The sequence below is a fragment of the Mobula hypostoma genome, chromosome 11 (assembly GCF_963921235.1).
Source record: "Mobula hypostoma chromosome 11, sMobHyp1.1, whole genome shotgun sequence".
NCBI lineage: Eukaryota > Metazoa > Chordata > Chondrichthyes > Myliobatiformes > Myliobatidae > Mobula > Mobula hypostoma.
In genome coordinates, this window is record NC_086107.1 from 102,610,340 (window position 1) to 102,637,998 (window position 27,659).

Genomic DNA, 27,659 nt, shown 5'->3' on the forward strand with positions numbered 1-27,659 from the left:
CCTAGGATTACTTTATGTACATAGAAAAACATGCATATAAACCAATTCTATGCATTAATTGTATTTTTTTAATATTGTGTATTTGTGCTGCATCAGATCTGGAATAGCAATTATTTGTTCTCTTTACACCTGTGTACTGGAAATAACATTACACAATCTTGAATTTTGAAACATCACGTCTATGCTTCACAGCAACATCACTCACCTTTGCCACTCCAACAACTTACTTCTTAAACCCAAACCTATTCTTTTGTGACATACAGACTCAATGATATTCTCATCCTCTGGAGTCTGCTTTGTTGTTCCCCAATACCTCTTTTGTATGTAAATCATTCATGATCTCAGCAGTCTAACCTTCCATCTCTACTATCTGCACTTAAATCTATATCCAAATCAATCCGATTCCCCTTTGCCTCACCACCACCCAATCATTTAGGCATGCAAAGCCAAAGCTCTGAAGTTCTCAGTCTCTCCTCCACATCTATTTTAAAATCACATGATTTGCTTCCATGTATTAGCTAGAGCTATTTTTCTACATCAGAGTATCACAGATTTTCATTTACAGAATTCAGATGATCAGTGGTTTCTTAGTAGCATTGCTTATCCATTGAGGTCTGAGAGTGGAAAACATGAGATACAGCATGTTATACTCCCCATCATCATTCCCTTTTAAATGGTAATAGAACACGTCTATTTCCTTTATCTTTCAAAGGACAGTAGCCTAAATTAAATTATTGCACAAGTAATCAGAAACCTGAACTAATTATCCAAGAAACAAGATTACATTTCAATTCAGCTAATTCAAATGTCTGGATTTCTTTTTAACAGCCAGCATCAGTAATGTTCACCATGAAGCAATTACAGTGGATTCCTGTTAATTGGGATATATCGGGACCAATACATTTTGGCCCATTTAAGTGGATGCCTCAATTAGCCAAAGTTTCTTTGAAATAATTAAAAGGTATATAAAAAAAAGACGTTAGCATTTAACTGAGTAACAAATTATGCATTTAAATGAAATTCAGAATAAATTAGAACACCATGTATACTACTACATTATAAAATTCAATTAATTCCTAATTGTTTCAATGGAGGAATTCATCCAGTTTATGTTGCGTATTTTTTGATTGGATAAAATCAGTGGATACCTAGTGCTGACAACGGACTGCTTTCATACAATGCTTTAATTATATATATATATATATATATATATATATATATATATACATATACATATATATATACACACACACACACTTATTACAATTATGTATTACAATGTACTGCTGCTGCAAAACAATAAATTTCATGACATAAACCAGTGATATTAAACCGGAGTCTGATTTCGACAACTCCATCCTGCAAATCTTCATTTTCACTGTGACAGTCAAGATCTTCAAATTCTTCTAATTCTAAACTTGTTGAAGTGAAATCGTTTCATTTTCACTCCCAGCCATTTTAGGCATCTCTAAGCCTGAATGCTTGAAATTTCAGTGAGCAAAACAGTTCTGAACCGTCTTACTGCTTATTTCTATCAGTGACAAAAATCACTGCCTTTTGCACACAAACATAGGCACTGACATTACGGTATTTAAAAACTGTTCTAAGCACGGTGTAGTGTCCAATGGCTATGCAAGTGCACGGAACTGACACGATAGGTGGAAACTGTTTGGCAACAGTTCCACATCCCAATTAAGCGCCATAGTGTCCCAAAAAAAACCAAGGGAATCCCGGCCATTTTCTCAATTAGCTTTTGTTTTTTAAGTGGCAGCAGCGATCAATCGATGGGCCAATTAGCTAGAATGCACTAAATTTACATTTTTTGTGGAAAAGAATCTACTGCCCTTAAATGGCCATCTCCAAATGTAGAATCACATAGATCAATTATGAAATAACTAAGCAAGTCACTTAGTTGTTACCAGCATCACATTCACAAAGGCTATTAGAGATGAGCATTAGATGTGGACAATTTATATCTTATAAGTAAATAAAAAGTGTGTTAACTCAATCTTCAATATTATACTAATTTTATTCAGCAACAGGCAAGAAATGTGAAAAGTTTCTTCAATGTCATTTAAAAATATAGATTCAGTCTTCAACAATTATTTACACAATTAGCCTCAGACTAAATGGTAATCTTAACAGTCATCAATTAGCAAACAACCATGACAGAAATAACATTTAATCACCTTCCTACAGAGTAAAAAACTCAAGTGAATGGAAACGCTCATCAACTTTTTCCCCTTTCCTAAGAATTAGAATGTGATTGTAAAAAAGTGCTTGATAGCCAATGAGGAACAATTCTCAGCACTATGGTGTTAGAAACAGACAGCCACATTTAACATCTGTTCCAAGGAAAGCTCCTGAATCTCAGGGGATAACTTCACTCACCCCATCACTGAAATGTTCCCACAACCAATCCTTGACTCACTTTCATCTTCATCTCATGTTTTCAATAACTATTGCTTTTAAATTATTATTATTTTTCTTTTTTTGTATTTGCAGTTTGTTGTCTTTTGCACATTGGTTAGTTGCCCATCCTGTTTGGTGCAGTCATTCACTGATTCTATTGTTTCTTGGATTTACTGAGTAGGCCCGCGAGAAAATGAATCTCGGGGGGGTGGGGGGTTTATAAATGGGGACATAAATTTACTTTGAACTTTGAAGTAACAAGCTTTCATACCCCTCTGACAGTCAGTGGCGGCATCACTGCAGGTGTCATTTAGGTTTCCTAAGAAGATGTTTGACCTGTTGAGTATTTCCATCTTTATACAAATGAAAACATTTGCTCATATCTGCAAGAAGCCTACAGCATACAACACCTGCTTGCTTTACAAAAAACCCCTGCTTTTTGTAGTACACTTACAATGACTACAAAACGGTTTGCTGAAATATGCTTTCACGGTTCAGCAAGCAGCAAATGCAATATTGACCATATTATTTTGTCACTGTCACTATTTTAAAAACATAAAATAGAATTGGATGAAAAATAACTTATATTGGAGACAGTGAAAACTTGAGAGATTCAGGGAGAAAAAAAAGAACTGCTAAGTGTGGGGACAGGCAACTGGAATTTTGAATGAGTATAAACTATTTTCAGGAAACTTCTGGGAGCATGGTTAACACATACTTGCATGCAAAGCTGACAAAACCACAGATAATGAGTAACATTTTAAATAAGGACAATAAAGTGGTTTATAAACACAACACAGAATTATGAAGGACAGAGCCATCTATTTCAGCACCATGTACATGCTGGTACCTTGGTGCAACTTTCTCAAAATCTAATCTCCCTTCCCTATTACTAAGTACTCTTTAAGCTCTTTGAAAATAGGTAGATGTGTCTTTCTGACAATACGTATGCCCACGCATGTGGAGCCTCAAGAATCTTTGGACCTTCTTTCCAAATTTGTTCCTTTTTGGCTTAAGGTGAATCACCTCACTTCATTGAATTCCTTTTATCCTACCAATCCGAAAACCTGCTCCAACCATTCCAATTTGCTCAACAGATAAATATTTTGGTGTCAATTCACAGAGTTATTACTCCAGTCAGAGGATGGTGAATCTGTGATTCTTTGCACACGGAGAACTGTGGAGGCTAAATCACTGGGCGTATTCAAGGCAGAGATTGAAAGGTTCTTGTTTAGTCAGGGTTTAAGGGATTATGGGAAAAAGGCTGGAGAGTTGGATTGGAATTAAAAAAACAGCCAAGATGAAATGTGGAGCAGACTCAATGGACTGAATGGCCTAATTCTGCTCTGGTATTTTATGATCTTATGGCCTTCCAGAAAACACATGAATAAATATCCCAGAATTCACTCCTTCAGATGCAGGGTGGCACAGTTTTTAAACGTTATCACAAACTCAGACCTTTCAAATGAAACATCAGACTGTTAGAACTCATCCTTCAGATCCATGACCACTTTATCAATCCACCTGAAAACTTTTATGATTCAGAAAGAGACCAACAGTTTCTCAAAAGACAGCTGGAGTACACTCAGACCCTACTTAATGCCGAGGATGCGTTCCTCAGAGGTGGAGTGCTATGTAAATCAGCACTATGCAGGGGCATTATAATATTACGTAAATGGAGAAGTGCGTCTGATTAAAAAAATCAAAACCGAGATGCATGATATATTATTTTATGTATACACAGTAATTCGTGGAGTAACAAACACACTAATAGGCCTAACCTGTAGATCAGTGGTGCAGCAACACATTGCAGCTGCAATGGAGGGAAGCAGGTGGTGGTTACATCTCAGAGGGACTAGGCTGTGGGTCCTCTTCTAACTTTGACTTCTTCAAGTAAGCATCAAAATTTGACTGCCTTTTCTTAAGATTCCTTTCATGAAGCAGTTCTTGGTAGCAGGGAATCATGTTGAGAACATCTCTTTTTGCCTTATTGCTTCGTTCCCAATCAGGGTCATTATCGATGAACTGGTCTGTGATTTGTGTGATCGTGGTGATGCTGGTGCTGAGGAATTTTGTGGCGAAGTTTCTTTCTGGTGTTCCCTGGGCTGCCTTGCTGTCTGCACTAGCCACTTCACCAGAAATGTGTATTCTATGGAGGTCACTGCGTTGTATAAATCTATCAAACCAACCTCTGCTGGCTGTGAATGATACCGACTTAACTTCTTGTTGAATATGATTGAAGATGTTTCTTGCTTTTCCCATCATTATCAGCTGGCTTAGGGGCAAGTTTTGTTGTGTTTTGGTCATTCACCCATATATTTAGACTATTTTCCCATTTTTTCAAGCAAATGGCTCCTTGAACAAGTCACCTGCATTGATGACAACCTTGACGACTTGGTTTTGTAGAAGCTTTTACCTTGTCTGCACTTTTTCAATCATAGTTTTGATCGTCGATGTAGCCAATTTCAAAGAGGCGCCAACATCAGCCTGACGCTCACCAGCTTCCAAACACTGTATTACTTGCAGTTTCACATCCATGCCAATGTTTTTCCTAGACATCTTAGATGTACTATACTTACTGGAAGTTGCATGCTGTTTTCCAGACTTTATAGGAGGGGAAAAAATGGAATAAATTGGCGAGGGAGCAAGAATGTTTACACATGTGGAGGAGGCAGAGAGTGACTACTACGTGACTGGCTGTGAGTGGTTCAGTGTATGTAAAGCGCTCTCATTGGCTGATTGAATGTTTACCCTAATAGCAGCTGCTCTTGAGAAGTTTTAAGTGTTGCTTAGAATGATTTTTTGTCATTTAAAAAAAAATTTCAATAAAGAATTGAATAACTGCGTTGTAACGAATCAACGCTATGAGGCGTACCATTAAGCGGGGTCTAAGTATAACCAATTTGGAATTTGTTTATTATTATACCAAGATACAGTGAAAAGCCTGTCTTGCATACTGCTCATACAGATCAAATCATTATACAGTGCATTGAGGTAGAACAAGGTAAAACAATAACAGAATGCAGATAAAGTCTACAGCTACGAGAGAAACTGCAGTTCAGGTAAACAATAAAGTGCAACATCACAATGAGGTAGATTGTGAAGTCAAGAATCCATCTTAACGTACCATTCAATTGTCATAGAAAAGCACAGCGCAGAAACAGGCTCTTCAGCCCATCTAGTCCATGCTGAACCATTTAAACTGCCTACTTCCATCAACCTGCACCAGGACCATAGCTTGCTATACCCCTACCATCCATGTACCTATCCAAACTTCTCTCAAACACTAAAATTGAGCTCACATACACCAATTGTGCTGGCACTTTGTTCCACACTCTCATGACCCTCTAAGTGAAGAAGTTTCCCCTCATGTTCCCCTTAAACTTTTCACCTTTCACCCTTAACCCATGACCTCTTAGTGTAGTCTCACTCAACCTCAGTGGAAAAAGCCTGCCTGCATTTACCCTATAATTTTGTATAATCCCTCAATTTTTTAATCCCTCATAATTTTGTATACCTCTAACAAATTTCCCCCCAATCTTCTACATTCCGAGGAATAAAGCCCTAACCTATTCAATCTTTCCATATAAATCAGGTCCTCCAGACCCGGCAACATTCTTGTAAATTTTCCCTGTACATTTTCAAGCTTATTTACATCTTTCCTGTAGGTAGGTGACCAAAACTGCACACAATACACCAAATTAGGCCTCACCAATGTCTTATCCAACTTCAACATAACATCCCATCTCCTGTACTTAATACTTTGATTTATGAGGGCCAATGTGCCAAAAGCTTTTTCTACGACCCCATCTACCTGTGACACCACTTAAGGAATTATGGATCTGTATCCCCAGATCCCTGTTCTACCACATTCCTCAGTGCCTTACCACTCACTGTGTAAGACCGATGCTGGTTAGTCCTTCCAAAGTGCAACACCTCACACTTGTCTACATTAAATTCCATCTGTCATTTGTCAGTCCAGTTTTCCAGCTGGTCCACTTCCCACTGCAAGCCATGATCTGCAAATTTGCTGATCTAGTTATCCACATTATTATCCAGATCGTTGATATAGATGACAAACAACAACGGACCCAGCACCGATCCCTGTGGCACTCCACTATGCACAGGCCTCCAGTTAGACACAACCATCTACTACCACTCTCTGGCTTCTCCCACAAAGCCAATGTCTAATCCAATTTACTACCTCATCTTCAAAGCTGAGCAACTGAACCTTCTTTACCAACCTCCCATGTGGGACCCTGTCAAATGCCTTGCTAAAGTCTTTGTAGACAACATCCACTGCTTTGCCTTCATCAACTTTCCTGGTACCTGCTTCAAAAAACTTACTACAGTTGGCCAGAAACTGTCCTTGAGACTGGTGATACATGCTTTTGGGCTTTCCCTACCTTCTGTCCAATGGAAGAGTGCAGAAAAAGAATGCCCAGGGTGTGTGGGGTTTTTGATCATGCTAGCTGCTTTACTGAGGCAATCAACAAGTGTAGACAGAGTCCACGGAAAGGAGTCTGCTGTCTGTGAAGTGCTGAGCTGTGTCCACAAACCAGTTTCTCACTCTCACATGCAGGGCAGTTGCTATACTGTTATGCATCCAGATAGAATGGTGTATTGATAAAAGTTGCTAAGGGTCAATGGGGACGTGCCAAATTTCTTCAGCCTCTTGAGCAAAGAGAGGTGTTGGTTAAATTATAACTTCCTGGTTTCTGTCAACATCAGAGAGTAAAGTCAATTTCTCAATTTACAGGAGGAGTTACTAAACTGACAGAATATGATATTTAGACAACTGAAAAGTTCTCAGACTGTTCAAAAATCCAAGAAATTGGAAACAGCACTTTATACTGACACAATTTGAACATAATATATGCCAGTATGTGCATGATTACGACCATAAGATATAGGAGCAAAATTAGGCCATTTGGCCCATCAAGCCTGCTCCACAATGTCATCATGGTTGATCCATTTTCCCTCTAGGCCCCAATCACTTGCCTTCTCCCCATATCCCTTCATGCTCTGACCAACCAAGAATCTATCAACCTCTGCTTTAAATGTACGTAAAGACCTGGCCTCCACAGCTGCCTGTGGTAAAGACTCTCTGGCTAAAGAAATTCCTCTTCATTTCCATTCTAAAAGGAAGCCCTTCTATTCTGAGGCTGCATCCTCTGGTCCTAGACTCTCTCACCCTAGGAAACATTTTCTCCACATCCACTCTATAAAAGGCCCTTCAACATTCAATAGGTTTCAATGAGGTAACCCCTCATTCTTCTGAATTCAGGCCCAGAGCCATCAAATGTTCATCATATGTCAAGCAGTTCAAACCCCGTGTGAACCCTCTCCAGTGTCAGCACATCCTAAGATAGGTGGGCCCAAAGCTGCTCACAATCCCCCAAGTGAAGCATCACCAGTGCTTTACAAAGCCTCAACATTACTTCCTTTACAATATAGCAGAATAGCATCATACTTTGCTACAATAGAAATTTGTGACTGCTAGCCAGAGTTAATGTGTATTTTCCTTGGTTTATTATATTATTCTGCTCTACTGCATATGATTAATAATTTATATCACAATTTTCTAAGATTTACACTATCTTCGGCATCCTAATTCCTTACGATCCAATTTTTCTTGATATTATCTTGATATGTCCTGCAAGTTTGTTACTCCCTTTCTATAGTTTATTACCATTTACCCCCTCCATACTTTTCCCATGCACCAGAATCAATTTTTCACTTGTACTTTTATTCTTATATCCATGAGAAGTACAAATTTGCCCCGCTTGGGAGCACAACATGGTTTGTTATCACATCTATTTGACAGCTTCCTATTACCTAACCCTTCAAAATTTGCTAGTGGTTCTCTTACCCTGTTGACAACCCGCTTGTCCTAACTTTACATTCTAAGCAATCTGCAGTCTTTTACCTTTCAGAAAACATGAAATACAATGTGATAGTTTTGTACATATTGCCTTAATAGACCTAGTACCTAGTAGGGCTCATCTTTACAAATCCATGCTGGCTTTATCTATTCAGATGAAAATTGAAAGATCAGCACCCTATAATTCATAACCAGAGCCTTATAATTTCTTAGACAAATATTAAATTAATAATTTCCTCACTTTCCTCTGTTATTAAAGGGCAGTTTAGCGATCTAAGGAACTGCTGAATTCAGACACATTTTGGGTTTCCTGCTCCAAATACAAAACTTGTTACCTTTCCACCCTTGACTGCGATGTGAAAGCTACAGGACAACAATCGTCTTTGTTACACACCTGCCTATTTCACAAGCAGCAACCAAGTACAGTGAACTAACTTCTCCTAGGCCTCTGGCAACAGCATCGTGTCATCACTTTGCCTGGAAGGCCACAAGTGATACAGGGCAGCAGACCTGACTGGCTCTCAGTCTGAAACCTTCAGGGTTCCCGTCCGACCCAAATGTCAGCACTTATTTGCCTCCCAACCGGTAGGCAACCGGGTTCCACCTCATGAGCACAAACGTAACTCAAAGTGCGGTACTAGGTGACTGTTAGAGGCCTCACCTATCAGATGAGACACGAAACCGAGAGCCGTGTTGGAATACAGGGGATGATCTGAGCATTGGGAACACGTTGAGCACAGTAAGGCGACAACCACACACCAATTCCCCTCCCTCCATCAACCCTCAGCTTCCAAAAACCTACCGATCTCCGTCCCGAATCCACTCAGACTGCGCCTCCTCAGCCCTCCACCTGTTTACCACAAAACCCGACACCTTTGGCAAATTAAAAGACGATTAAGACGCAAGAGCCACTCTCGGATCATAGTTAACACTGACCTCATCAACAATTCAAGTCAAATAAAAACGTAATAAATTAAACGTGCAAAATAAAAAGTTCAAAAATTGCCACAAACCGTTTCGACTTTAAACAAATTTAAGACAGCCCCGCTCCACGCGCCTATTTTTTTTACTTAATGGCGGTCAACGCTTTTCAAACCGGCATCTAGTAAGTTCCGCCGTTCCTTCTTGCGCATGTACAGGAGGCCGAGCATTATGGGAGTTGTAGTTCTTCAAGGATGAGGTTCCTTCGGGTTCAGGTTAGAGTGATGAGTAGAGTGACGAGACCGGCCTACATTTCCCGTTAAACATTGCGCGAGCGGGATTTTCTCTCCCCTTTTCATCACAGAGCGAGTTCGTGACAGAATCTCCTGGGCAAGGTGCTCCACTGCACCATCTGCAGGCGTTGGAGATCATTGCAGGGACCCTGTTAAAACTACTGTAACTGAATACAGTACAGTAACTAACTCTCCCATCAGTGACAAGCTGCACTGGTATTCTGTATACAGTATACCAATATTCACTGCATATTCACAGAGAATATTCACTGCATTCTCCGTGAATATTTATCAGTGGAAAAATTTAGCCAAAGCCATCCACAGGTACTTCATCTCAAAGACAGCATGTCTGACAATGCTGCACGCCCTCGAAGTGTGAAATCATTCCTTCATTCATCTCTATGGAGTGGATTTATCAGAGCCCGCAATCGCCTGATTCTGAGCCAAGGCTGTTATATTTATATGCAGAAGTAAGAAGTACATTTATGTAGCACTCAACGCTAGCAACTTTTATGCAACACACATCAAAGTTGCTGGTGAACGCAGCAGGCCAGGCAGCATCTCTAGGAAGAGGTACAGGTCTCGGCCCGAAACATCGACTGTACCTCTTCCTAGAGATGCTGCCTGGCCTGCTGCGTTCACCAGCAACATTGATGTGTGTTGCTTGAATTTCCAGCATCTGCAGAATTCCTTGTACCAGCAACTTTTATGTGTGTTGCTTGAGATTCCAGCATCTGCAGATTTCCCGTGTTTGCGTTTTTAAATTCACTACTGCGAAGCCTCTTCCGGTGATGCCTACACTGAAGAAGTTTAAATCTTCTCTTCGACGGGAGTTCAGTGAAACCATCTCTCACTGCTCCCCATCTATAATTTCTTTGGCTCTTCAACTTTTCGACCACATTTTGACTCAGACTCCAGCTCTTGGCTCCATCCCTCCCCCTGCTCTCTTCTCCTATTATTTTGACCCTCTTCCCCACCCCCTCCCACTTTCAAATCTCTTACTAGCCCTTCTTTCAGTTAGTCCTGACAAAAGGTCTCGGCCCGAAATGTCGACTGTACCTCTTCCGAGAGATGCTGCCTGGCCTGCTGCATTCACCAGCAACTTTGATGTGTGTTGCTTGAATTTCCAGCATCTGCAGAATTCTTCATACCAGCAACTTTTATGTGTGTTGCTTGAAATTTCAGCATCTGCAGATTTCCCCGTGTTTGCGCTTATATAGCACTCTTCACTTTGCAGGACATGTTCTCAGCTATTAAAGTAGTTTGTAAAGTGTGGTTGTCAAGTCAAGTCAAGTTTATTGTCATTTCGATCGTAAACGGCTGGTACAGTACACAGTAAAAAGGAAACAACTTTCCTAATTGTTTTATAGTCTTGCTGCAGAAACCAGATCCCACAAAGATTAATAAAGTAACCACCAAGTGAGGGTTGATCAGCTCGTGGCTTTTTCATTGAAGAATGAAGGGTGTTCTTATAGCGGTGTCTAAAATCATGAGAGGCATAGATTTTTTGCCCTCACTTTTAGGAATCAATAACTAGACAGCATAGGTTTAAAGTGAGAAGGGATAGATTTAGTAGGAACTTGTCGAAGTTTCTGTTTAGGATTCTGACTCAACCCACGAATTTAACTCACAACAAGAGCAAATAATATTCTGATAAAGCCAAAAGACCAACTACATCTCCCACACCAAAGATGCTGTTTTATTTCATCAGCTTGTTACTTATTATTATAAAATGCCAAACAATGCTGCAAAAAGGCTGTATTGCAGTTTTGAGGAAAATATTAAGAGGTGAAAGATAAAAATTCACATCTGGTGGTATATATACCCCTGCCGTCCCTCCCTCCTGATTGATTAGTCCTCAACCAATCAGGTTTTGGCTGTCCTGCCTTGTTTACAATTGACTGGCGGGGGGGAAGGGTGGTATATATACCACTGGAAGAGACGTGCTAGGTATCATGCCTGATGAAGGTGGCAAAATTTGTCATTGAAATGTCAGTTAAAATCCATACCTGTACCCGGCTGGTAGCCTGAGAAGAGTTTATTAATTCAAAGTAAATTAATTATCAAAGTGTATATATGTCACCCTATACAACCTTGAGATTCATTTTCTTTTGGGCATACTCAGTAAACCTATCAGATGGTAACTCTAACAGGATCAATGAAAGATCAGCCAGTGTGTAGAAGACAACAAACTGTACGAATGTAAATATAAATAAATAGTAGTCAATAACAAGAACATGAGATATAGAGACCTTGAAAGTGAGGACTTTGGTTCTGAGAACATTTCAAAGATGAGACAAGTGAAGTTGAGTGTGGTTGACATGCACAAAATGGTGGAGGAACTCAGCAGGCCAGGCAGCATCTATGGAAAAAAGTACAGTTGATGTTTCAGGCCGAAATCCCGCGATACTGCCTGGCCTGCTGAGTTCCTCCAGCATTTTGTGCATGTTACTCAGGTTTCCTGCATCTGCAGATTTTCTCTTGAGTGTAGTTATCCCCATTTGTTCAAGAGCCTGATGGTTGAGGGGTAGTAACTACTCTGGAACCTGGTGTGCCAGTGCTGAGGCTCCTGTACCTTCTACCTGATGACAGCAGCGAGAAGAGAGCATGAACTGTGTGGTGGAGATCTCTGATGATGACTTTCCTACGACAGCATTTCACATGGATGTGCTCAATGGTTGGGAGAACTTTACCCATGATGGACTGCATTTACTACATTTTGTAGGATTTTTCTTCAAAGGTATTGGTGTTTCCATACCAGCCTATGGTGCAACCAGTCAATATACTCTCCACTACTCATCTATAGAAGTTTGTCAAAGTTTTAGATGTTGTGCCGAATCGCCACAAACTCCTAAGGAAGTAGAGGCACAGTCGATTTCATTTACGTGCCGGGCCCAGCACCCATGAATTTAAAGCTGCTAACCTCCTCCACCTCTCATCATCTGTTCGTCTCATGGACCTCTGGTTTCCCTCTCCTGTAGTCTCCTTGGTCTTACTGGCATTGAGCAAGAGCGTAACAGGATGACATCCAAATAAATTTATATTAAATTTGCTGTTTCAGTGAATATATAAATTGCAGCCAAGCTTCCAGAAATAAGAGTTGCTTAGCCTTGGTTGGGAATAAATTTGAAGAATGGTATTGAAAAGCTCTGGTCAGTGATAGCAGCTTTGTTGGGAGAGAGAGGTGGACTAAATTCAACATGGGACGTGGGAGGTATTGCTTCCTTCTGAATCGGTCACGGTGAGCAGGAAGGCGGAGCGCTGGTTGGAGAGTGCTGAGAGGCGTTGAGGCAGAAACTTCAGCGTTAAACCTTCAAGGTTTAAGAACAGACATAAGTGATTTCAATCCGGAAAGCAGGAAGGCGGCCTGAGGGCGGGAATAAATCCCATTGATAGAGGTAACTTGAGGGAAAATACAACGTGGGCAAAGAGATCGGTTTAAATTGGTTGGGGATATTTGCTTTTATTTCCTAGAATCTCCACTGCAAGCCACTTCAGGGTTAGGTTTCGGTTTCTCTCGCGTTTAACGCTCCTTACAATCATGTGGCCCGACCGTTGGACCCGCTTACGGTGTAGCCAGGGAACTGTTGTGAAATCGGGCAGAGAGCTACGCAATACCGCGGCCTTAATTTGCATTGTAGGCCTCGCATGCTTTTGTGTATATTAATTTCCAGGCAGAGAGTAAAGCTAATTTAATAATTTGATCAATAGGTAAAGTGCACGTGGCTACACATATGAGCTCTCGTTCGTAATTCAGACACAGTTTCCTCATTTAAACATGGAGAGAGTATTTTAGTTATTTTAAAGTGCCAAATAATTGTTTCTGGCATAAATGTTCGCCCTATTCTTACATTTCGCACACTGAAACATAACTTCCCACCTTTTAAATGGGATCATGAGCTGGGCAGTGTTCTTAAGCTTCTAATTTTAAAATAGTTTCTGTGATTTTGAGAGATCAATTGCAATAATTTTGTTTTATGAATGCAATTTAATTACTGGAAAGAATGAAGAAATGTGCGCATTTCTTTAGTGCCTTGTTATATTTCAAGGTGCTTATCAGCTAATGAAGTACTGTTTTAAAGTAATGCAGCCGAGTTGGACACAGCAAGCTCCCACAAAGAGCACTGTCATACCAGACCATGTTCCACTGCTCTGGGTTGAGAGGTAACAGTTGGCCAGGACGCTGGGTAAGATGCCCCAGGATATTACTGAGTTGGCATCAAGGGTTCTTCAGTGAGGAAGCAAAAAGTACAATATTTGTCCCTCTAATACTGTACTGAAGTGTCATTTGGTATCACCTCAAATTGCTGGAATGAGCCTTGGAAACACAATCTTATTCTTGGGGTGGGGGCATTCAGAACAGTTATAATCTGGTCCCCATTTTGGTTATATTTTAATCTTACTTTTACAAATCAATTGTATAATGGTGTGTTCATTCATCTTTGATGTGGTTATTCAATTATTCACTCTTCCAGGTGAGATGCTGTCACACTTGGGTTGGGGTTAGGATGAGGGGCGAAATCAGTGGAGAAAGTATACAAAATGTAGAAATTAGAGAAAGAATAGGTGTCTCATACCTGCTCCACTGTTCATTAAGATTGACCTGACCTTACATTGAATCTGCATTCCTTTCAACTTTTCACCTTTTTGGCTTCATCGGGTATCTGTCCTAAGGATATTTGATGTTGATACTTGCAACTCTTGAAGAGGAAGAAAGCCATCTCATTTCTGTTTTAAATGGGCTGTCCTAATTTTTAACCAGTACTTCTCCCCTGCTGTCCCAGTTTTATTTATTTATTGAGATACAGCATGATTGGCCCTTCGAGCTGAACCGCTCAGCAACCCCCTCCCCCCCATTTTAATCCTAGCCTAATCACAGAACAATTTACAGTGATCAATTAACCTACCAATTGGTATGTCTTTGGACTGTGGGATGAAATTGCTTTCCTTTTCAATCTTTTTATTAGTTTAGCATCATATACATTACAGAAAAATAGATACAGAGAAATTGGGATTACATTATTGAAAAGATAGTTTGAACAAATATAACCTCAATTGACACATAATTCATAAGCCTCCCAAAATCTCAAAAAGTACAGCTCTAATATAGGGAAATATAAGATAAAAATGGAAAAAAAAATCATGAAAAAGAGAAAAAAAAGGAAAAAAAAATTACCCCCAAAAAACAAAAACAGAACTGGACTTCCGCTAATGTCCCACCTCCCCCTCGTACCCCAGCCGTTATTTATTTATTTATTTACACACACATTCTTTTTCTCTCGCTCCTTTTTCTCTCTCTGTCCCTCTGACTATACCCCTTGCCCATCCTCTGGTTCCCCCCCCTTCCTTCTCCCTGGGCCTCCTGTCCCATGATCCTCTCATATCCCTTTTGCCTATCACCTGTCCAGCTCTTGGCTCCATCCCCCCCCTCCTGTCTTCTCCTATCATTTCAGATCTCCCCCTCCCCTTCCCACTTTCAAATCTCTTACTAGCTCTTCTTTCAGTTAGTCCTGACGAAGGGTCTCGGCCTGAAACCTTGACTGAACCTCTTCCTAGAGATGCTGCCTGGCAACTTTTATGTGTGTTGCTAGATAAAACATCCTCTACACGTCCACTTTGTCAAGGCTTCTCAGGTCCTCATACATTTCAATCAAACTCTCTCTCGCGTGTCTCAGCTCCAGCAAATGCAAGGCTAGTCTGTGCAACCTTCCTTAATGAGACCGCGAGACATTCAGTAGACATTCAAATATGTCTACTGAACTGCTTCCAGTAAATAAGGAGACCTAGGGTTCTAGATGTCATCCCATCAATGCACGATATAAGTGAAACATAACCTCATGGTTTTGTATTCTGTCCCCCCACCCCCATGTAATAAACAGTAATTTTGTTAGCTTTCTTAATTACTTGCCTTACCTGAAATCTAGCCTTTTGAGAACCATATAATAGGGCACCCACATCCCTCTGCCTCTCAGAGTTGCAGAATCTCTCACCATTTAGATATGATTTTTAAAAAAAAAACAAACTCCTACCAGAACGGACCATGTGACAAACACAAAATTCTGCAGATGCTGGCGTTCCGGAGCAAATACCCACCTAACGCTGGAGGAACTTTATAAAGCTCTGGTCAGGCCACATCTGGAGTATTGTGTACAGTTCTGGTCACCCCACTGTAGGAAGGATGTTGAAGCTTTGGAGAGGGTGCAGAAGAGGTTTACCAGGATGCTGCCTGGTTTAGAGAGCATGTGCTGTCACAAGAGGCTGGAATTGCTTGGGTTGTTTTCTGTGGAGTGTTGGAGGCTGAGGGGAGATCTGATAGATGTTTATAAGATTATGAGAGGCATAGATAGAATGGACAGAGAGTATCTGTTTCCCAGGGATGAAATATCTATTACCAGACGGGACACATTGAAGGTGAGAGGGGGTAGGTTCAAGGGGGGTGTGAGGAATAATTTTTTTACTCAGAGAGTGGTGGATGCCTGGAATGCGTTGCCTGGTATGGTGGTAGAGGCAAATACATTAGAGGCTTTTAACAGACGTTTGGATAGGCAGATGGATGTGAGGAAGATGGAAGGATATAGACATTGTGTAGGTAGGAAGGATTAGTGTTTGGGTGTTTTCGATTTTCACCAGAACTAGTTTTGGCTTCATACAATATTGAGCTTTTTGTTTCCACAATAATCTTTAATACCTTAATAAACACCTTCTGAAACCCTTAGTTGGTTCAGCACAACATTGTGGGCCGAATGGCCTGTTCCTGTGCTTTACTGTTCCATGTTAACTCTGCGGGTCAGGGAGTAGCTATGGAGGGAAATGAATAGTCAACATTCTGGGCCAAGACTCTTCACTAGGACTAGTTTTGGCTTCATACAATATTGAGCTTTTTGTTTCCACAATAATCTTTAGTACCTTAATAAACACCTTCTGAAACCCTTAGTATATCCGTTGGTTTCCTATTATCTACAGCATGCAGTAGGACTTAAAACAACTCTAATAAGCTACTCAAATGTAGTTTTCCTTTGAGAAAACCTGCTACAACTTATTTTTTAACATACCAGTATTCTAACAGTTTCTGACAATTTCCCCAAGGTGGAAATTGTTAGCTGACACTCACAACACGCTGGAGGAACTCAGCAGGTCGGGCAGCATCCGTGGAAACGATGAGTCGACGTTTCGGGCCGGAACCCTTCGTCAGGACTGTAGAGGGAAGGGGCAGAGGCCCTATAAAGAAGGTGGGGGGAGGGTGGGAAGGAGAAGGCTGGTGAAGAAGAAGAAGAACTCCTTCCCACCCTCCCCCACCTTCTTTATAGGGCCACTGCCCCCTCCCTCTTTAGTCCTGACGAAGGGTTCCGGCCCGAAACGTCGACTCATCGTTTCCACGGATGCTGCCCGACCTGCTGAGTTCCTCCAGCGTGTTGTGAGTGTTGCTTTGATCTCAGCATCTGCAGATTATTTTGTGTTTTGGAAATTGTTAACTGCTTTCTGCGCCCCTTTTTGAATAAGTGAATCACTTCTATTTTTCTGTGTTTTGGTACCTTTCCACATTAAGAGAATTTTGCAAAACTAAAACCAATGCATCAAGGATTTCATGAGCACCTCTTCCTTTCAAACTCTAGGATGTATTCATCAGTACCTGAAGACTTGGAATGTGTAGTGATCTGGCTAATAAAGGCGCAGCTCTGCAGTGACAGAGACCCAGGGTCAATCCTGACCTCTGCTGCTATTGGTGTGGAGTTAGCCTTTTTCTCCCCTGACTAGATGGGTTTCTTATGAGTGCAAGTAATTGTAGCTAACGACATGTGGGCTGGTAGGTTAACTGGCCGTTCTAAATTACCACTTGCATATCAGTGAGTAGCAGAATCTTAGGTGGGGGGTGGTTGGCGGAGAATGAAAAAAATGTGATTAATATAGGAGTTATGTTGCAGTTATACAAGATGTTGCTGAGGTTACACTTGGAGTAAAGTGTACAGTTTTGGTCACCCTGTTTTAGGTAAGACTTGAACTAGAAAGAGGGCAGAAAAGATTTACCATGATGTCGTTTGGACTTGCGAGCCTGAGAGGTCGCATAGACTGCGACTTTGTTCCCTCCTGCCATCTGACAAAAGGCACCGAAGTATTCGGGCTCTCACGACCAGACTATGTAACAGTTTCTTCCCCCAAGCCATCAGACTCCTCAATACCCAGGGCCTTGACTGACACCAACCTACTGCCCTCTACTGTGCCTATTGTCTTGTTTATTATTTATTGTAATGCCTGCACTGTTTTGTGCACTTTATACAGTCCTGGGTAGGTCTGGAGTCTAGTGTAGTTTTGTTCTACGTAGTTCAGTGTAGTTTTTGTATTGTTTATGCAGCACCATGGTCCTGAAAAACGTCTTGTTTTTACTGTGTACTGTACCAGCAGTTATGGTCGAAATGATAATAAAAGGTGACTTGACCTGAATTTGAGGGGTGACCTGATGGAGGTATATAAGATCATGAGGGACATAGAGTGAAAGTTGCCTCCTCTACGTTGGTGAGACCCTGTCATAAATTGGGGCTCTGCTTCGTCAAGCACCTCCGCTCCATCTGCCGCAAGCAGAACTTCCCAGTGGCCAAACGTTTTGATTACCATTCCCATTCCCGTTCCAACATGGTGGTCCAAGATGAGGCCACTTCAGGGGGAGGGGCAACACCTTATATTCTGCCTGGGTAGCACTACCGTCTGTGTGAAAAGTTGCCCTCCAATTGTGGCAGGTCAGAGGCTTGGACAGAGTATACCATACAGCAAACAAATAACTAAAAGATTTATAAGGAGCAAAAACACAGAGCACAAAATAAAGCTGGACAAAAATACTAGACAACAAGGATTTTGCTTCCTGAATATTTCTGGATGTATCTTATGGATAATTTTTGCTGCTGATCATGAAAATCACCATGGAATTTCCCTATCACGCTGTTTTGTGAATGCCTTCCAAGCACACGTAGGACTGCTTTAGGGACTCCCAGCTCCAGACTTTTTCTCTCGATTTAACTCCCGAAGCCTTCCCCATGTTGTTTATAAATGGCCCCTGCTCTGCAAAGATCTCACTCGCTCACTTGCTACTTCATAATATGACTCACATCCAACGAGACTTGCTCTTTTTCAAACGGCTCCTGTTGTGCTAAATGCTGGAGGAGCTCAGTGAGTTCAGCATCTGTGGGGAAGAAAGAAATCGTTGACGTTTTGGGTCGAAATCTTAGAGCAGCACTCATTGTTGTGTGTTTTGGCTGCAGGTCCTGATGCAGGGTTTCAACCTGAAACGTTGACACTTCCTTTCCTTGCTCAGATCCTTCTCAACCTGCTAAGTTCCTCCTGTTGATTTGCCAGGAATGTATGGTTAAGTGAATATTTACAATGCACACTGTACCTACTTCTGTTTTTTGCAAGTCTTGTATGCTGTACAGGTACATAAATGTTTCAAGTTGAGGTGTCACTGCCACTTTAAACTTCTCCCTCTAGGGCAGGGGTTCTCTACCTGTGGTTCATGGACCCCTCGGTAAATGGTAAGGCTCCGTGGCATAAAAAAGGTTGGGAACCCCTGCTCTAGAGGTCGTGGGTCTATCCTGCATCTTTTTGTCCTGGCTCTTAATGTTTTTCATTGAATGTAACTCTGCTATTTACAGGCACTGCCCAAATCTGGAAGAAGAGGTCAATTGTACATAAAGATTTACAAAAGCCCACCATTGCTGGCTGTCTCGTGGCATTACTAAACACTGTCTTCCTCTGAAATTTTCCGTTAAAATCTCTGACCCACTAGCTTAGAGCCATTTCTTTTTCCTGCTGAGTTACAACCTATTCTTTATCCTGGGGTATTTTTACTGTTTTGGAATCGAGGTGCCTAGATCTGAAAATGATAGAATTCCTTATTGCCTTCAATTGTACAGTATTTTAAAAAACATGTCTGACATTGATTGTATGTTGCTTTCCATCTTTTCCATTCTATTATATGTTCTGCATAATGAACCTTACAGTTATTGTTGATTTAGATCACTTTTCTCTCAGAGTAAGATTCATTAATTCGTTATGTGCCGTGTCGTATGACACAGGCAATCATCGTCTTCCCATGACCATGATTGTTCTTGGCAAATTTTTCTACAGAAGTGGTTTGCCATCGCCTTCTGGGCAGTGTCTTCACAAGACGGGTGACCCCAGCCATGATCAATACTCTTCAGAGATTGTCTGCCTGGCATCAGTGGTCGTAGCACCAGGACTTGTGATCTGCTCCAGCTGCTCATACGACCATCCACCACCAGCTCCCATGAACGGGGATGGGGGGGGCTAAACAGGTGCTACACCTTGCTCAAGGGTGACCTGCAGGCTAGTGGAGGGAAGGAGAGCCTTACACCTTCTTTGTTAGAGACATATCTCCACCCTGCCACCCATCAGAATAAGATATCTGAAGCCCGATATGAAGACATTGAACTCACACTGAGCTCCATTCTGTAAAAATGCCCAGTGAGCTACTTTCTTCTTGAGAGGCTGTTGAAGTGAGAGCCATCGTTTTGATAGGATTATTCCAGCATGAGGAAGAAAGATTTAGCCCTTCAGTTAATGTCATCCTTTCCTAATGTTGCCCTGTGGATATGAGAGCAGTTTGGAAAGGATACTGCCTTCTCGATGGCACCCAGCACCCACGTCCTGTAAGTTTTAGATGTGAAAATGATTGAACAGGGTATCTACAAAATAGCCATCTCCCTCTCCCATATAAAAAAAAGATAATGTACCCTAAAGTCAAACAAGAGAAAATCCGAGCAACACACACAAAATGCTGGAGGAACTCAGCAGGCCAGGCAGTATCTAGGAAAAGGGTACAGTCGACGTTTTGGGCCGAAACCCTTCGTCAGTACTGGAGAAAAAAGCTGAGGAGTAGAATTGAAAGATGGGGAGAGCTGAGGAGTAGATTTAAAACGTGCATGTTGCTGCACCTGGGAGGACTGTTTAGGGCCTTGAATGGTAGTGAGGAAGGAGGTGTAGAGGCAGGTGTAGCACTTGCTCTGCTTGTCAGGTTAAGTGCCAGCAGGGAGATCAGTGGGGAGGGATGAATGACAAGGAGTTGCTTAGGGGGCGATCTCTGTAGAAAGCAGAAAGTGGGGGGGGGGAGATGTACTTGGTGGTGGGATCCCAATGTAGCTGGTGGAAGTTTTGGAGAATTATGTGCTGGATGTGGAGGCTGGTGGGGTGGTAGAACCCTATCCCTGGTAGGGTGGCGGGAGGATGGGTTAAGAGCAAACATGCGTGAAATGGAAGAGATGCAGTTGAGGGCAGTGTTGATGGTGGAGGAAGGGAAGCTCCTTTCTTTGAAAAAGAAGGACATCTCCTTCATTCTAGAATGAAAGGCCTCATCCTGAGAGCAGATGCGGTGGAGACAGAGGAATTGAGAGAAGGGGATGGCGTTTTTACAAGTAACAGGGTGGGATGAGGATTAGTCCAGGTAGCTGTGAGAGTCCGTGTTTTTATATAATAGACATCGGTGGATAAGCTGTCTCCAGAGATGGAGACAGTGAGGTCGAGAAAGGGGAGGGAGGTGTCGGAAATGGACCAGGTAAATTTGAAGGCAGGGTGGAAGGTGGAGGCAAAGTGGGTGAAGTCGATGAGTTCAGCATGGTGCAGGAAGCAGCACCAATGCAGTCGTCGATGTAGTATAGGAAAAGTGCAGGATGGTCACCAGGGGAACCCTAAAGTGATTGCTGTGCTTCTTCCTGTGTGGTTAGATTTTGAATGCACATGTAAATCCACTGTCCTGAATGAATAACAGTGATTCTTTTTCTTCACAGGCACCAACTGATACCAACACTCGCTGTTGTTGACATGTCGAGTACCTCTCCAGGTACACGGAAACGCAAGGAGGATATTCAGAAAGGGTTACAATTTATTCAGTAAGAAATGCAATGCTATCCTTCTGTGTTTTCTTAAGGGGAAAATACCTTTGTAACCTTTTATCTTGGAGATTCTGTCGTCATGTAAACTACAGAGAGAGTGGGCATCTTGTCAGTGCACGGCAGAAGGTCCCAGATTCATTTTTCATTCTTAAATCTTTTTATTAATTATTATTGAAATTCAACAACAGAGAAAAATACATCAAAATAATCAAGACAACATATCCATATTTAGGATAAGAGTTAAACTATCAACCAAGCTGAGCAGTATATCAATAATAATAAAAAAACATGTTAAGCTTTTTTTTATGGGAAAAAGAAAAAAAAGAACCCCTGCTAACTAAAACAGAAAAAAACCCCTAATAACAAAAAAAACGGGAAAAAAAAACCCATTTGGAGCACAAACCCGGAGCTATACGCCATACAAGCTTCCATTAAAAAAAGACATCAATCCGCCAACCAAATCCATATACCCAAGCATCAGAAAAGGACCATCTTTATTAACTCAAATCAAATGATAATAACGGGCAAAAGAACCCCACCTTTCTTGATGTCAAATCTAGGATCAAAAGTTCGACTTCTAATTTTTTCCAATCTAAGACATAACATCACCTGGGAGAACCATTATATCAAAGTGGGAGTAGAGGCATCTTTCGTCTCAGATTCAGTTTTTACTCTATAATGACTGAGTTGATTTAATCTGGAACACTGGATGGACCCTCCTTTGGTCTCAGTACCTGTGTTTGGTGGGCAGAAAAACAACTTGGCTAAGGTGATCTTATCCTACCACCTTTGTTGGACTGCGAATGTGCTAAAGTAAGGCTAGAGTGCAAATTTGCATAGTTTTGCACCGCATTGATTTCAGTAGGGACTCCAGGTCATGCAATCAATTAGAATGCTCTCCAGGGTACATCTGTAGAAACCTGTGAGTGCCTTTGGTGACATACCAAATCTGCTCAAACTCCTAATGAAATATAGCCACTTCTTTGTAGCTGTATTGACATGTTGGGCCCAGGATAGATCCTCAGAGGTATTGAAATTGCTCACTCTTTCCACTTCTGATCCCTCTATAAGGACTGGTGTGTGTTCCGTTGTCTTGCCCTTTCTGAAGACCACAATCAGTTCTTTGGTCTTACTGACACTGAGTGCAAGGTTGTTGCCACGACACCACTCAACTAGCTGATATAGCTTGCTCCTATACGCCCTCTTGTCACCATCTGAAATTCTGTCCAGTATAGTTGTATCGTTGTCAGATTTATCCTGGCATTTGAGCTGTGCCTAGCGACACAGTCATGGGTGTAGAGAGGGTAGAGCAGTGGATTAAGCACACATCCCTGAGGTCTGCCGGTGTTGATTGTCAGTGAATGCTGGAGCATCTTTAAAGGACTACATGGCCTGTCCCCGTTCCTCATTCTAATATTAACACTTCCACCACTTGTGTCCACACCCATTCTACCTGTCCCTGCTTAACTTTTGTAACCTTTCTTTAAAAGTCTTAAGCACATATAAAAGAAGTCTGTAAAGCAAAGGTGCTTTTAAAAACAATGCAATGAAAATTTCTAAATATCAATAAAGTTACTATAAAGAGCAATAAACAGCAAAAATCAAAGTCAAATCAATATTTGGTGTGATCACCCTTTGCCTTTAAAACTGCATCAATTCTCTTAGCTACACTGTCATGCAGTTTTATAAGGAAGTCGACTGTTAGGTTGTTGCAAGCACCTTGGGAATTTGCCACGGTTCTTCTGCAGACTTTGGCAGTCTCGTTCGCTTCTGTCTCTCTGGGTAATCCCAGATAGCCTCGGCGATGTTGAGATCAGGGCTCTGTGGAGGCTATACCATCTGAAACCATACAAAATTACCTAGGGTGCCTAAGAATTTTATACTGTACTGTATTTATCCAGATTTATCTTCTGAACATAGATACCCTTTGCAGCAACCCCATTGTTACTTAGGAAGCTTCACATGTTCATCATGTAAAGTTTCTCCTATGTTACATTTATTAGTGACTATTGTAGATTTACAATGACTGTGATTGGCCTCTTCTACAGCTGCTCATGAATCCATTCACAACATTTTAATACATTACCCAAGTGTTTTCTAAGAGGGAGACCACAAGTCTATGTAGTTTTTGGTGATGAAAGAATGGTGTTGATAAGGACCTCCTCCCTTCACCCCCTGACTTATGGACTCCTCGTCTCTACAAGCAAGCTCCCTTAATATTAAATAGAAGTGAGAACCACTCTTAGGAGAAGCTTGTTTTCCTGTGAGCACTGGGCAGTAATCAGACACCATTGTCTCTGAACAACACAGGCTCTCGGTATTTTTTTTTGTTGTCTTTTTTTGTGGGTGCCATACTCTGCCAGAGCCTCGGCAACCACGTTTTCAAGTGGTTGTCTTGGAGGAAAGATTCTGTGAGTGGTCCCCCGCGTCCTTCTCACAGCGCAGTTTGTTTTTTTTTTACGAGGCCGAGTTGCGAGCTGGACACTCAACCCGGCACGGATGGAAAGCTTGCCCGGGAGCAGCCCGACTGGGTTCGAACTCGGGAACCTTCGCTCCGGAGTCTGGCACTGATGCCCACTGCGCCACCTCTCGGTATTACCACCTGTAAAAGTTTAGAAAGTTGCTTTGGAATCTGACAAGCAATGACTTCTATTGTTACTTGTGCATGAATGCTGTATGTCACATTCACTAATACTTTATGCCCGTCGATACCAGCCATTGAGCATTGGGACATTCTGATTCTGCACCACTGTAGCTAGGCAGGGGAAGACAATAAATTAACATTGTAGTAAATTGGCCCTTATCAACACCATTCTTTCATGTGAGTAAAACAATAAAAAGCTGATCATTGACTTGGAAGTGGGACGGTGTGCATGCTTCTGTTTACGTTGACGGTGCTGAGATGGAAATGGTGAAGCGCTTCAAGTTCCTTGCAGTAAACCTCACCAGTACCTCGTAGACACTATGACCAAGAAAGTGTAGCAGTGACTTCACCTCCTCATGAGGTATGTCCCTGTTGACTTTTCCCGAAGTTTATATAAAGCATCCTCTGCATTTGCATTGCAACGTAGTGAGGCAACTGCCCTCTCCAAGACTGGAAAAGAATTCTCAGATCATCATAAAAATCAGTCTTCCCTCCGTGGACTGTCTGTACTTCCTGCTGCCCCAGTAAAGCAACTAGCATAAATGAAGACCCCTCCCACCCTGGACATTCTCAGTTCTTCCCCCGCCCCCCAATCAGGTAGAAGATACAAAATTCTCAAAGTAAATGCCACCAGGCTCAAGGACAGCTTCTGTCCCACTGTTATGAGATTATTGAACAGACCTCGTGTACGATAAGTAGGGCTCTTATTGTCAGAGTGCACTGTGCTTTATAACTTTAACACTATATTCAGTATTTTGCCTTGTTTAAATCTCAATATACTGATGCAATGAAATGATCTGTATGGATGGCATGCAAAACAAAACTTCTAACTACACCACGGTACATGTGACAATAGTAAACTAAATAAATTACAATTCCTTGGAGGAATAGTTATCGTATCAGGTGATTTTGTGTACTTTCTGACTGATGGACAAAGTCGACTTACAGTCATCTATAAAAATGGAACCTGTTCATAATACAGGGATGGTCTGTATTTGTATCCTCTCATTTGATGTTGCAGTGTTCTCCAGGCTTGGCAATTTGCTTGCAGACGTTTCATCACCAGTCGAGCGACGTCCTTAATGCATAGTTGTTGGTGTTTCTCTCTGGGAATGCTTGCATTTATAAAGGCCCCCGATCACTTGCTTGGTCCTGATTGGCTACCTTTCAGTTGATCTTTGAATTCTATTGACTCGTGTTTTTTTCAGATCTTATGCGGTTCATAGATGGCGTCTATATCGATATGTTTGTTTACAGAGGCATCAGAAGAGAACCATGCTTCTAAAAATTAACACACTTGCTTCATGTTTGCCTACGCCAGGACCTCCGCGGTGCCTCAGTTAAAGTGGTGTTCTTCTCTTAGCGGTTCGTAGATGTCAACTGCGAACGCCTAAGAGCCAAAGAAAGGCGAGCCAATAAAACTCAAAGATTAACTGAAGAGTTAGCCAATCAGGAGCGAGGCAAGCAAACAGGGACCTATTGAAACATGAGCACCCCCAGAGAGAAACGCCAGCACATCTTGACTGGTGATGGAACGTCTGCAAGTTAATTACCAAGTTTGCAGGACACCACAACATTAAACACCTCAACTCGAGCTACGAATATTCACCAGTAACCTCTCATTTCTACCATCATTTTTATTATACAAAAAGCAAACATTTTTAAGTGTGGCACAACAGAGATTACGTACACATACATAAAAAGTAGTTACATCACAGACATGAGCTACAATTTTTGATATAGTCAATCAATATATCCTTTCATATCTTTCTTCCTCCTTGCATTTCTGTAAATACATGGTGTTTGCCTCAAGCACTCCTGATGGCATCAAAGCCCAGTTCTTTGCATTTATACAGACATGTGTTGCAACTTTTAATGCTTTATGAATATGTGATTCCTTTGCTACTGCGCCCCGTTAGACTCTTGGTTCAAAGGGGTAGGTTGCCTCCACATTCACCCTTCCAAAATGTTATTACCCTACCACCGTAGGCTCCTGAACCGGTGTGGATAACTTCACTTGCTGTAGCTCTGAACCAATTCCACAAGCTACAGACTCATTTTCAAGGATGCTACAACTCATGCTTTCTGCATTATTTTTTCAAATTTTGCACATTTTATCTTATTTTTCACATTGGCTATTTGTCAGTCTTTCTTTAGTTTAGATTTAGATTTGGATTCCTTTAATATCAGAGAATGCATACAGTATACAACCTACAATTCTTACTCTTTCAGATGTCCACAAAACAAAAGACCCCATAGAATGATAGAACATCGAAGCCCCAAAACCCCCCCCCCCGCTCCCCCCTTTACAGAAGGAGCAGCAAAAGCATCACCCCTCCACTGGAGCCAGCAAAAGCACTGACCCCCCCTCACCCCCCCACCATGCAAGCAACCGTAAAAGCCCCCCAGAGACCTTGATCCACAATCCGTCTAGACTACAGTCCATAACCCAACACTTAAGTATCTCAGACAGGCTCCGTCTCTCTCTCTCTCCAGCGAGGGTTTGCTCCTGTAACAAGAGCAGAGACCGGCAACTTGCTGTTCCGACGTTACAATCTTTCGCTCTCTCTAGTGTACTGTATTGCTTTTCATAAATTTTTTCCTGTTAATGCCCATAAGAAAATGAATCTCAAGGTAGTGTATGGTAACATAGGCATACCTTAATAATGAATTTTACTTTGACTTTGAAAGTGAGTCACATATTACTTGTTCATCCTGAGAATCATTTTCTTATTATGTAGATTCCATTGATATATCGACCAACAGTCATCACCTAAAACAGCAGCTCCAGTAAAAGTACATAGAACATAGAATAGTACAGCACAGTACAGGTCCTTTGGCCCACATTGTTGTGCTGACCCTCAAACCCTGCCTCCCATATAACCCCCCCCACCTTAAATTCCTCCATGAACCTGTCTAGTAGTCTCTTAAATTTCACTAGTGTATCTGCCTCCACCACTGACTCAGGCAGTGCATTCCATGCACCAACCACTCTCTGAGTAAAAAACCTTCCTCTAATATCCCCCTTGAACTTCCCACCCCATACCTTAAAGCCATGTCCTCTTGTATTGAGCAGTGGTGCCCTGGGGAAGAGGCACTGGCTATCCACTCTATCTATTCCTCTTAATATCTTGTATACCTCGATCATGTCTCCTCTCATCCTCCTTCTCTCCAAAGAGTAAAACCCTAGCTCCCTTAATCTCTGATCATAATCCATACTCTCTAAACCAGGCAGCATCCTGGTAAACCTCCTCTGTACCCTTTCCAATGCTTCCACATCCTTCCTATAGTGAGGCGACCAGAACTGGACACAGTATTCCAAGTGTGGCCTAACCAGAGTTTTAGAGAGCTGCATCATTACCTCGCAACTCTTAAACTCTGTCCCTCAACTTATGAAAGCTAACACCTCATAAGCTTTCTTAACTACCCTATCTACCTGTGAGGCAACTTTCAGGGATCTGTGGACGTGTATCCCCAGATCCCACTGCTCCTCCACTCTACCAAGTATCCTGCCATTTACTTTGTACTCTGCTTTGGAGTTTGTCCTTCCAATGTGTACCACCTCACACTTCTCCAGGTTGAACTCCATCTGCCACTTCTCAGCCCAC

General features: G+C 41.7%; 2 protein-coding genes across 4 annotated transcripts in view; one reads left to right on the forward strand and one right to left on the reverse strand.

Annotated features, from left to right (window-relative positions):
* The window catches only part of rangap1b (Ran GTPase activating protein 1b), a 57,882-nt gene extending 48,448 nt beyond the window's left edge, over positions 1–9,434 (reverse strand). For 2 of the 3 annotated variants that reach the window (XM_063062707.1, XM_063062705.1), the window contains exon 1: positions 9,310–9,434. The gene's annotated coding sequence lies outside the window, so the exon portion shown is untranslated. Of the gene's footprint in view, positions 1–9,098; positions 9,170–9,309 lie in introns of all 3 variants that reach the window. The other variant, XM_063062706.1, reaches the window with a different exon arrangement.
* Positions 9,435–12,764: 3,330 nt separating this feature from the next.
* zc3h7bb (zinc finger CCCH-type containing 7Bb) overlaps positions 12,765–27,659 on the forward strand; it is a 102,964-nt gene continuing 88,069 nt past the window's right edge. Inside the window, exons 1-2 of the mRNA XM_063062708.1 lie at positions 12,765–12,908; positions 21,303–21,404. Coding sequence (XP_062918778.1) covers positions 21,337–21,404 — 68 coding nt within the window. The 5' untranslated portion in view covers positions 12,765–12,908; positions 21,303–21,336. The remainder of the gene's footprint in view (positions 12,909–21,302; positions 21,405–27,659) is intronic.